Source organism: Anopheles merus, unplaced genomic scaffold (assembly GCF_017562075.2).
Source record: "Anopheles merus strain MAF unplaced genomic scaffold, AmerM5.1 LNR4000014, whole genome shotgun sequence".
Lineage (NCBI taxonomy): Eukaryota > Metazoa > Arthropoda > Insecta > Diptera > Culicidae > Anopheles > Anopheles merus.
The window spans coordinates 13,974-26,896 of NW_024427594.1; the positions used below are offsets into that span (position 1 = coordinate 13,974).

Sequence of the window (12,923 nt, forward strand, 5' to 3'; positions counted from 1 at the left end):
GCCGAAACTGACTCCGTTTGGTAGCCGATTCTAATTTATGAGCCATTTTCGACTCGAGAGCCGACTTCGATTCCGGAACCAATTCCGGAACCGATTCCGGAGTCGATTCCGGAACCAAATCCGATTCCGGAACCGATTCCGGAATCAATTCTGGAGCCGATTCCGGAGGCGATTCCGATTCCGGAAGCGATTCCGATTCCGGAGCCGATTCCGATTCCGGAGCCGATTCCGGAATCAATTCTGGAGCCGATTCCGGAATCGATTCCGGAAACTGATTCCGGAACTACTATCCGGAATCGATTCCAGAAAACTGCGGAGCTAGCCGGAATCGATTCCGACAAAAACTACATTTTTCCCATCACTAATGCAGACGCTTCGTTGAATATAACGTCATGGCTAATCACTATACGATCGGAGCTCGTATCCACAAGCCTGTACGCTTTCTCTTGAACACAATAGCCAACTAGTCTCAATCGCCTTGCTTTGGGCTCCATCTTGCCTCGTTTTTCTATTGGTATTTGTGCCCACGCTTCACACCCAAACACTTTAAAATGGTCGTAAGATGGCTTTTTACCGAACCATTTTTCGAACGATGACATACCAATTGTACGCGATGGTAGTCTATTTTGAGTGTATGCGGCAGTGAGGATGGCTTCGCCCCAGTACTTCATATCCATGTGTGCGTCTTGCAACATGCACAATGCCATTTCTTGTAGGTGCCGGTTTTTTCGCTCGGCGACACCATTTTGTTGTGGCGAATATGGCTCTGTTAGTTGGCTCACGATGCCTTCATTTTTGTAGAAATTTTGTAGCGTCTTTCCCGTGTACTCTCCACCATTGTCCGACCGTATGGCTTTCGGAACCATGCCAAAATGGGTTTTGCAAAAGGCTACAAAATCCCGTATAAGTCTCTCCGCGTCGGACTTATTTTTCATGAGATACACAAACGCCATCCTCGAATAATCATCGATAAATGTGATAAAATAGCAATTACCACTCGGTGTATGCGGAAAGGGACCACATACGTCAGTGTGAACAATATCTAAAATATTTTCACTTCTTTTGTCTAGCCGCTTAAATGGCAATCGCGCCATTTTTCCTTCTAAGCAACACACACACTCTTAACACCGCACTCCTTTAGCTTTGAATCACCATTAAAAAGTTGCTGAATTATCTGTGTGTCGCGATGCCCGAGCCTTCCATGCCATAAATGTAGACAAGCGTCTTCTTTTTTAGCGGTTGTACTCACCAAAGCATCCACGCCGCTGCTCAGCTTGTACAAATTTCCGCATCTCTCCGCCACGGCGATCACTCTATCCCGCAGCTTTATTTCACATGTATTCACATGAAACACCACATGCATGCCTTTTTTCACCAAACTGCTTACAGATATTAGTCCGCTTGCCAATTTCGGTACGTAAAGCACTTCACACACTTTTATTGCCCCTCGTTCTCCATCCTGGTTCACACACGCTAATGTCCCGGAATCAACGCCTTCGATCTTAGCTTTTCCACCATCGGCTAGTGTTACGTGCATTTCACTACAACTCTCCATTCTTTCAAAGAAAGTTCTATCGCTCGTCCTGTGTCGCGATGCACCACTATCGATGTACCAGTTTCCTGGCGCTGCACTGTTTGTCATCCAAGCCATCGGTTCTGCCGCTTCGCTGTGAGCGACTTTCGCCGAATTACCGCTCTCACCTTTGCTTTGTGCTTGAGCACGGTTCAACAAACGACAATTTCGCTTAATGTGGCCAGCCTTGCCACAATGGTAACACACTACACTTGTATTAGTGTCTCGCTCAGACCTTTTGTATTTGCTCGCCGATACACGAAATACTTTGTTCTCTTGTGAACCACTACCCGCGCGTTCACGTCGCTTCTCTCCTTCAGCAAGTAATTTGCTCTTCACCAACTCTAATGTGAGATTATTGGCGGAAACCTGTTCTTATGCCGTCATTAAAGGATCGTACGATTCCGGCAAAGAACACAATAACATGGCTACTTGCCATTTTTTCGGTATTGGCTCTCCTAAATCTGCTATCTGCTGGACGATATTGGAAAACATCTGTAGGTGGTTTTCCATGTCGCCTCCTTCCGCTAATTCCAGGCGCGTAAGCCGCTTTAGCAGGTACACCTCCGACCCCATCCCGTGGTACTCTTTCAACGCAGTCCACGCATCCTTTGCCGTTGCAGCGTTTCGCACTAAACCCACTTGGTTATCATCTACACACAAACCGATTGTCGCACGAGCACGCGAATCTTTTAGGCTCCACGCAGGCGTCACTTGCTCTGGTTTTTCTTCACTTATTGTGCACCACAGCTCATCGCGTTCGAGGAGCATTTGCATTTTAAACCTCCACGTTTGGTAGTTTTGGTTCGTCAACCTTTGCACAATAAATCGCTGGGAGTCCGCCATCTCGCCTGGGCCTATAACCTGTTCGCAGAATCGCAATGAAGTAACGCAGCACACTTGAGTTCAGAGTTCAGAACGCAGAGAGAGATTTTATTCAACATAGCAACTTACTTTATACCCTGCCTCCTGTCACTTAACATTATATTCATGCCAGGTAGCATCACGCCTGACAGTGGTAAACCATTATTCCACAGTACTAACACAGATGCACTATGCCGAGGCGACAACAATCAGCAAAGACGGAAAGCACTCGAGTAAGATAATCCGAATTAAACCAAGAAGAGACCGGCAGTGTGCATATAATTGTGTACACGTAATAGTTTTGTACGTTTCAAACCTGTATATTTGATGTTATAATTGATTATAACACATTGCATACGAACCAATTCGTTCGGAGCAGCCGGATTCGAAGCGGGTGGAACCCGGACTACATATTTATTTTGGAGTCGGATCCGGATTAAGAATGTCGGAGTGGAAGTGAATTCACGAATCCAATCCGAAGCTCCCTTTGCTTAAAAGGGTTTTCCAATTGAGTTTAGACTAGCAGCATACTTTTTTGAATAGTCGCAATAGATTCTTGACTAGCATCCACTATTTTTGATTATGAGCAATGGATTATTGACTAGGAGCAATTGATTTCAGCAGGTCCCTGCATCACAGTCTAAGAGCGTCGCGTTTATAACACCCGGTGTGACAGATCAACTTGAATAATAATATGTGGATAATATTTAATTTCATCCGCTCTTTTGTTTAAATCATTTATTTTAGTATTGTATATCATCCACAAAGTAAGATATATTTTATCTGATAGGTTTTCGGTGCTATTGTTTTGATTTTATGAATGCACAATACAACACAAAAGCACTTAACGGCTGAATTGAAATATGCAGTAGTGGATCCACAGACATAAGCTAACCAAAAGCTAGATTGAGCAAGTTTTTCAGAGTGACCATGTGTAGTTCTATCGATTTTCGATCGAATATCGGTTTACAATTGAGCATACTACACCTCTATTTTTTTAACTTAAAAACAAATATTTTTCTATGTATTCACCGTTCAACCATAAAATTGGAATTTAATAAATTTTCGAGCGAATAAAAAGTTGTTTTTACCGAAAATTACCGAATATGCTTTGAATTTCCTACCGATAACATCTAAAAACAATCTGGTCAATCCGCGTCAGCGACCGGCCTGCTGAAATCAATTGCTCCTAGCCAAAAATCCATTGATCGTAATCAAAAATAGTGGATGCTAGTCAAGAATCTATTGCGACTATTCAAAATAAGTATGCTGCTTATCTAAACTCAATTGGAAAACCCTGTATAGACCGCTGCTTTTATAAGTTCGATATATATGTTGTTTTTAATGCGCGGGCCTTTCTCGCAAAGCGTGCTATGTTAGCAATGCGTAAGTTACAATTACGTGAGAAGGCCGGCCTAACATTTTTCGTACTTTCTAAACTAACTTAGTTTCCTAATTAATTGATGAACACCTAAAATTGTACCTTACTATTTCTTAGGCCGCAAATACACGACGCGCGTTTAAACGCGTATACAGTTCCGCGGGCGCGGAAACGCGCGTCGTGTATCTCCGGCCTTAAATAATCATATGGCCTAACTTCAATTTACCTTAATTAACTGTTACAGTTCACACGAAGAGCAAATAAAAGCCAACTTGCTAGTTTGGTGGTTAACTATGAACTGATTTATTACTAAACATGGCATAGGCTACTATGCCTAGGAAGTGAAATTCTGCTGAGGCAAAATCCCACTGTTAGGTAGTCATAGCCTACTACATCTCCCCCTTTTTAATAAAGGTCGTATGATGAGAGCCATCGAGGGATTCTCGGTGTTCGTACGGAACGACGTAGTAAGCTTGCGATGGATTCGGATGCGACGGATTCAGATGCGATAGATTCGGCTATCACGGATTCGGATGCGATGGATTCCGATGCTGATGCAGATGGTTGTTCATTGGTTGTTGGCGGGTTAAAATCGGTTGGCGGATTTTCAAAAACAGGAACATCAGCTGGCACCGTAGAGTTCAAATTAATAGCAACATGATTGCCAGCTGGTTTCACTGCTGCAGTAGTACCAACTTCTTCTAATAAAACTTCCCATGGAAGTTGTTGTTGTTCTTGCCCAGGGGTTTCGGAACCGTAGCGAGAACGCATTTGGTTGACATGCGATCTAACCAGCTTCTGTCTTCCATGCAAGCCAAGCGACACGACATAGTGAACGGATCCTTTGGTTCAATGGCTCGACCAGGAACCCACGACTTTTTGTTGTGTACGTGTTGTTCAACATACACCAAGTCATTCTCTACAAATGATCGCTTGACCGCTCCATGCCGTTTGTTGAATTGTTGATTTTGTTTGTGGTTAATGGCTGCAGTCGGAGGAGATGGTTTCCTCAACAGATCCAACGTAGTGCGCATCGTTCTTTTTAAAAACGCTTCGGCTGGAGACGTTCCCTTAGGTGTATTCCGGTTGGGTGTTGATCGGTACACTGAAAGAAACGTCTGTAGATGCTGTAATGTTGGTGATTCCCCCTTACCTAACTTCTTAAGGCCGCGTTTGAGGGAATCCACGAAACGTTCAGCTTGGCCATTCGACTGCGGGTGGTATGGAGCAGTACGAATATGGTTGATGCCATTCTCACTGCAAAACTGTTGAAACTGTCCGCTCGTAAACTGCGTTCCGTTATCTGAGACTAGCGTGTCTGGATTGCCGTAACGGGAAAATGTTTCACGAAGCAGGTCCAATGTTGTTGTCGTGGTGATGGATCTAGTGCGAAAAATTTCGGGCCACTTAGAGTAGGCATCTACAATTACGAAATAGTGATGTCCGTCGATTGGGCCAGCGAAATCGGCGTGTACTCGTTGCCACGGCTGGTCCGGAAGAGGCCATGATTCCAGGGTTGCTTTCGTCGGAGCCTTCGCTGCTTCAGTACATGCATCGCACTGACGAACGAATTGCGCCACATCGTCGTCAACATTCGGCCAGTAAATGTAGCTGCGAGCCAGAGACTTCATCCGCTCCATTCCTGGGTGCCCACGATGTAGCTGGCGGACGATTCGCTTCCGGAATTTTTGATGGAACGACGATTCGATCGCCGAACATGACTGGCAGATTGTTGATGGAGTCTTCGAGAATCGCCTTTGCTTCGGATTCAACATAGACGGCAGCTATGACGTAATCCTCATCTGGTCTGCGCTGTGATGACATCAGCCGGGACAGGAAGTCTGCGTAGCCAAAATTCATCGTCGAGATGTGCTTGATCTCGAAGTCATACAGGAGAAGTGTCAAAGCCCATCGTTGCAGACGATTGGCTGTGTAAACTGGTATTCCTTTTTTCGAGCCGAAAACTTTGAGCAGCGGTTGATGATCGGTTTGGAGAGTGAAATGACGTCCGTACAGCATCTTATGGAAACGGGTGACAGCAAATATCAACGTCAATGCTTCCTTTTCCACTTGGCCGTAGTTCATTTCCGCTGCCGTCAGTGAGTGAGAAGCATGTGCGATTGCCTTCACCTCACCGGTGGGGAAACGATGCATGACGACAGCGCCTAGACCATACTTCGATGCGTCTGCCGCGACGATGATCTCCTTAGATGGGTCATAGTGAGTAAGCAGCAGGTCGGAGAGTACAATGGTCTTAAACTGCTCAAAAGTTTTCTGACACTCTTTTGTCCAGTTCCAGCGAGCATCCTTTTTCAGTAGGTCATCCAGGGAATCCCTGAGGTGCTTCATCTGTGGAACGAATCGACCATAATAGTTGATAGCTCCGAGGTAGGAGCGAAGTTGCTTCACGTCCTTCGGGGGTGGCATCTTGGCAACGGCTTCTGTTTTGGACGGGTCAGGCCGAACACCGTCCTTGTCGACGATCAATCCAAGGAAACCGATCTGGGAAAGCGCGAAACGACATTTTTCAAGGCGTAAATGGAAACCATACTCACGGACGCGTTCGAGAACAGCATAGAGGATACGGTCGTGCTCCTCTTTGGTGCGGCCAGCAATGAAGATATCATCAAGGTAAGGTTTCACTCCAGAGATGCCAGCCACCATGCTGTCAATAATGTGTTGGAAAGCGCCAGGTGCCGACTTGACTCCGGGAGGAAGTCGGTTGTACTGGAAAAGGCCGCAATGTGTGTTCACGGTAAGCAGCATGCGCGATTCCACCTCGACCTCAACTTGTAGATAGGCGTCTGATAAGTCAAGGTGTGTGAAATAGTGTGACCCAGCCAGCTCCGCGAAAAGATCGTCAGGATGAGGTAGAGGATGACGGTCACATTCCAGCGCGTTGTTCAGCCCCGTAGAATAATCACCGCACACACGGACCGAAACATTGTCCGACTTCCGTACGACGACTATTGGTGCTGCCCAGTCCGAGAATTGAACTGGAGAAATTATACCGTTTGTTTCGAGCCTTTCGAGTTCCGCATCTACTTTGGGAAGAGCCGCATACGCCACTGGTCGCTTCGGACAGTAGCATGGACGGGCATCAGGCTTCAAGTATAACTTCACTTGCGCTTTTGTGCATCTACCCAGCGTGCTTCGAAAAACCTCCGGAAACTGGTGCTTGAGGCGATCAACGTATTGGTCAGAGTTTTGATGTACGACGTTGACCAAGCTGTTAATCGGTACGAACCACAGATCAAACAGATCCATAGTATCGATTCCCAAAACGTTGAGATCGGCGCTATCAGAGATGAAAATGCGCCCTGTCTTGGTCACGTCGTTAATAGTGATGTCGGCTTGAAACTCTACGAGGAGATTCAAATCACTACCAGACGCTGTGACAGCAGATTCATCGGTCGGTTGAGTGGGTGGTCGTCCGATGGTAGCCCATGTTTCGTTCGAAATGATGGTGATGTCGGACGCCGAGTCGTGCTGAAGCTTGACTGCTACCCCGTTGAGCTCGACCGAGACGAATTTGCGTTTTCTTCCGACGTTGCGAACAGTGTAAATGCCATTCGTCTTCATGCTCTCTTTAGGCTTCCATTGCTTGAAAGGCTTAGATGCAGCGGGCTTACTGCTTGAACAGTAGCCTTCTTTATGTCCTTGCTGCTTGCATCTAGTACACATGTGCGATGCAAACGGACATTCACGAACCTAGTGCAGTTTCCCACATTTCCTGCAGGGTGTCTTGGGCACTTTGTTGGTCTTCTTCGAAGAGGAATGATTCTGGTTGCGCGAAATGGCGTTGACGGAGCAAGCCTCCTTGTTTTCCACCATCTGCGAGTCATGCTTGATGTTGGCCACACGATGACATTCTTCCACCAGGTTTTCCAAAGTCACCTTACTTGCAGCTTCTCCTTGTTCAACAACTGCAGTTTCATCAGCTTCCAGTTTCGAAATCAATCTAGCTCGGATGTCCGCATCCCGTGGCGATTGGAGTCCACAGACAAATCGGAGAGCTTTGAATTGATCCGACGTGAGCTTGGAAAGTTGAAACGCTTCGCAGTGTTTGTTGACCATGGCAGCATACGAAGTAAAATCATCCGCATCACTTTTGGCGTACTGCAGGCACTGGTAACGGGAGTGAAAAACCGACTTCTGGCGACCAAACAACTTCTTCAGTTTTGTAACGGTCTCATCCAGAGAGAAATCGCGAGGATGCTTTGGCAGAATAGTGTTCACGTACTTATCGTGCTGAGGGGTGCTCAATTTGCGTAGAAGCAATCTCACACGGGCGGCATCGTCTAGAGAATGACCATCCTGAATGAAGACGTCTTCGTATCTAGCGTACCATGCATCAAAGAAAACTCCTGCGTCCGGATCGTACAGGAAATCTTGGATTCCATTTGCCAACGACTCGATTGTCTTCTCGCTTCCACTAGCCGCCGTCGAAAAAGTTCGATTTACTAAATTTTCGATTTGCTGCTGCTGCTTCGCGACGAGATTCGTGAGTTGGACGATGGCGTTTCGCAGATCCTCTTGGGACATTTTCGTTATTCGATGATTTCGCTAAAAATACCTTCGAGATGCTTCTGAACTTTTCCTCGTCGCCTAATGTTACAGTTCACACGGAGAGCAAATAAAAGCCAACTTGCTATATTGGTGGTTAACTATGAACTGATTTATTACTAAACATGGCATAGGCTGCTATGCCTAGGAAGTGAAATTCTGCTGAGGCAAAATCCCACTGTTAGGTAGTCATAGCCTGCTACATTAACTTTATTTCTTACTGTCAATTAATTCAAAATTAAACCTAACGCTCCTACGCTTATCCCTTATTTTACTTATTATGCTCTCTCCCGATGGCCCGTATCGTATAAGGCCGCAAATACATCCCGCTGCGAAAAGCGATCGAAAACTTGTCAGCCACTCGCTCAATGTAGCTAGAGAGCAAAAACCAATAACGATAAAGCGAGGTGAAAGGGAAAAGAGAGAAGAAAGAGAACGTGGATGTGAACTATTTTTCGGACATTATCATTTTTGCGCCAACACGGTCGCGTACCGGAGCTTTTTTGTCAAAAAGAGACATACACATCCCGCTGCGCAAAGCGATCGAAAACTCAGTGTCTCGCTCAATGTAGCTAGAGAGCAAGAACCAATAAAAGGTAAAAGGATGGTGAAGAGGGGAAGGAGGGGAGAAAGAGAACGTGGGTGTGAACAATTTTTCGGCCATTATCATTTTTGCGCCAACACGGTCGCGTACCGGAGCTTTTTTGTCAAAAAGAGATAAACACATACTGCGCGCTCTCTCGAACGACCGTAAACGCTTCGATAGATCAAGAGCTTCGATCGATTCTTCGGACGTTTCTGCTCGCTTTCTCGATCGGTTTCGGCGGAAAGCGAGCTAGAAAGCGAGCTCAAAAACTGCTCGATTTTGTTGTGCGCCCGCTGCGCAAAGCGATCGAAAACTCAGTGTCTCGCTCAATGTAGCTAGAGAGCAAGAACCAATAAAAGGTAAAAGGATGGTGAAGAGGGGAAGGAGGGGAGAAAGAAAACGTGGGTGTGAACTATTTTGCGACCATAATCATTTTTGAACCAACATGGTCGCGTACCGGAGCTTTTTTGTCAAAAAGAGACATACACATACAGCGCGCTCTCTCGAAATACCGTAAACGCTTCAACCGATCAAAAGAGCTTCGATCGGTTGTTCGGACATTTCTGCTCGCTTTCTCGATCGGTTTCGGCGGAAAGCGAGCTAGAAAGCGAGCTCAAAAACTGCTCGATTTTGTTGTGCGGGCGGGGATCGAAGCTCTTGATCTATTGAAGCGTTTACGGTCGTTCGAGAGAGCACGCTGTATGTGTTTGTCTCTTTCTGACAAAAAAAGCTCCGGTACGCGACCATGTTGGTTCAAAAATGATTATGGTCGCAAAATAGTTCACACCCACGTTTTCTTTCTCCCCTCCTTCCCCTCTTCACCATCCTTTTACCTTTTATTGGTTCTTGCTCTCTAGCTACATTGAGCGAGACGCTGAGTTTTCGATCGCTTTGCGCAGCGGGTTTGCGCAGCGGGGTTAAATCGAGATGTTCACGAGGAGTTTAAGCTAAAAATGTAGAACAGTTGTCACCTAGGCATGCTGGATATCTCTGCGGAACTGTTATACGCGTTTGAACACGCCCGCGGAAACGCGCGTCGTGTATTTGCGGCCTAAGAAAACACGACTCGATTGCAATCGAAGGACAATTGTCGATCGAAATCGAAATCGACTCGAAATAGGTATCTCATACGATTTGTCGATTTGGATCGAGAAAACGTAAACGGTCGACTTGTCGAGCAGTTTATCTTGTGTCAATTCTTTCGTTTGTTTACATTTATGCATGCGGTAAAGAGAGTTGATGCAGACTAGTGACCTTTTTTCATTTGATGGGAAATAGTTTTGTTAATTTTATGTTGTTTTATTTATGTTTTGATATTCTATGTTGTATTTTTGTATGTGAATTAGGAGCAACAGAACAGCTGGTTTCGGCCGTATGTTTTGTCGGGCTAGCCAAGGCCTCTGAAGCCTTATAGCAATTAAAATTAATTAAACTGTATTTATTTGTGTTCAATACTGTTTACGTGAAACGAATTATTAGTAATATTCTAAAAACATAATATATAAACTGTTGTGGATAGACCGCTGCCTCATCCTGAGGGCTCGCCGTTGACAGCAGGGCTGTCATCCGGTGACGTCCTCAGTGAGGATCGCGGCGCGAGCAGGACCAGTCATCCTCTCCCCGCATTGCGTGTGTTTATTGTATTACCCATACCAAAGATTAGTTGTTAAATATATATTCTGTTTGTGCCGTACAACGTACCATCGTCTATTATGTTTGTTTTGTGCGGACTCAACATAAACCTTATAATATATTATTTTATGTGTATATATTAGTGATGGGTAAAGTTGGCAAAAATCCGGAGTCGACTCCGATCCGACTCCGTTAAATTCGGAATCGACTCCGGAAGGTAGGTCCGCGCTGCAATATCCGGAGTCGTTCGGAGTCGTCGGAGTCGTTCGGAGTCATCCGGAGTCGCCCAGAGTCGCCCGGAGTCGGAGTTGTTCGGAGTCGTCCGGAGTCGTTCGCAGTCGTTCGGAGTCGTTCGGATTCGTTCGGAGTCGTTCGGAGTCTTTCGGAGTCGTTCGGAGTCGTTGAAGTCGTTCGGAGTCGCCCGGAGTCGCCCGAAGTCGGAATCGTTCGGAGTCGTTTGGAGTCGTTCGAAGTCGTCGACCGTATATATATATATATATATATATATATATATATATATATATATATATATATATATATATATATATATATATATATATATATATATATATATATATATATATATATATATATATATACCGAACGATATATATATATACATATATATATATATATATATATATATATATATATATATATATATATATATATATATTTATATATATATATATTTATATATATAACGATATATATACATACGACTTCAACGACTCCGAACGACTCCGACTCCAGGCGACTCCGGGCGACTCCGAACGACTCCGACGACTCCGAACGACTCCGAACGACTCCGAACGACTCCGAACGACTCCGGACGACTCTGACTCCGTGCGACTCCGGACGACTCCGAACGACTCCGACGACTCCGAACGACTCCGAACGACTCCGAACGACTCCGAATCCGTGCGACTCCGGACGACTCCGGACGACTCCGAACGACTTCAACGACTCCGAACGACTCCGGACGAATCCGAACGACTCCGAACGACTGCGAACGACTCCGGACGAATCCGAACGACTCAGGACGACTCCAAACGACTCCGAACGACTCCAAACGACTCCGAAAGACTCCGAACGACTCCGAAAGACTCCGAACGACTCCGACTCCGAACGAATCCGAACGACTCCGAACGACTCCAAACGACTCCGAACGACTCCGAACGACTCCGAACGACTCCGGACGACTCCGAACGACTCCGACTCCGGGCGACTCCGGGCGACTCCGGACGACTCCGAACGACTCCGACGACTCCGAACGACTCCGGATATTGCAGCGCGGACCTACCTTCCGGAGTCGATTCCGAATTTAACGGAGTCGGATCGGAGTCGACTCCGGATTTTTGCCAACTTTACCCATCACTAATATATACACATAAAATAATATATTATAAGGTTTATGTTGAGTCCGCACAAAACAAACATAATAGACGATGGTACGTTGTACGGCACAAACAGAATATATATTTAACAACTAATCTTTGGTATGGGTAATACAATAAACACACGCAATGCGGGGAGAGGATGACTGGTCCTGCTCGCGCCGCGATCCTCACTGAGGACGTCACCGGATGACAGCCCTGCTGTCAACGGCGAGCCCTCAGGATGAGGCAGCGGTCTATCCACAACAGTTTATATATTATGTTTTTAGAATATTACTAATAATTCGTTTCACGTAAACAGTATTGAACACAAATAAATACAGTTTAATTAATTTTAATTGCTATAAGGCTTCAGAGGCCTTGGCTAGCCCGACAAAACATACGGCCGAAACCAGCTGTTCTGTTGCTCCTAATTCACATACAAAAATACAACATAGAATATCAAAACATAAATAAAACAACATAAAATTAACAAAACTATTTCCCATCAAATGAAAAAAGGTCACTAGTCTGCATCAACTCTCTTTACCGCATGCATAAATGTAAACAAACGAAAGAATTGACACAAGATAAACTGCTCGACAAGTCGACCGTTTACGTTTTCTCGATCCAAATCGACAAATCGTATGAGATACCTATTTCGAGTCGATTTCGATTTCGATCGACAATTGTCCTTCGATTGCAATCGAGTCGTGTTTTCTTAGGCCGCAAATACACGACGCGCGTTTCCGCGGGCGTGTTCAAACGCGTATAACAGTTTCGCAGAGATATCCAGCATGCCTAGGTGACAACTGTTCTACATTTTTAGCTTAAACTCCTCGTGAACATCTCGATTTAACCCAATGCCTCATATAAACTCTTGAAAACATGGGTGTGTGAGTGAAAAACGATGCGTTGAAGCGTTGTAGTTTATGTCAGAATTAC

At 45.4% G+C, this 12,923-nt stretch overlaps 1 protein-coding gene across 1 annotated transcript; it reads right to left on the reverse strand.

Annotated features, from left to right (window-relative positions):
- Positions 1-5,405: 5,405 nt before the first annotated feature.
- LOC121600967 (uncharacterized protein K02A2.6-like) lies at positions 5,406-7,400 on the reverse strand. Its single transcript, XM_041929761.1, has one exon. It carries the CDS (start codon positions 7,398-7,400, stop codon positions 5,406-5,408), a length of 1,995 nt encoding a protein of 664 aa, XP_041785695.1.
- Between the last annotated feature and the right edge of the window lie 5,523 nt (positions 7,401-12,923).

Bases quoted from the DNA above. Each gene is read 5' to 3' on its own strand.
- LOC121600967 (XM_041929761.1), bottom strand. From the start codon at position 7,400: ATGAAGACGAATGGCATTTACACTGTTCGCAACGTCGGAAGAAAACGC.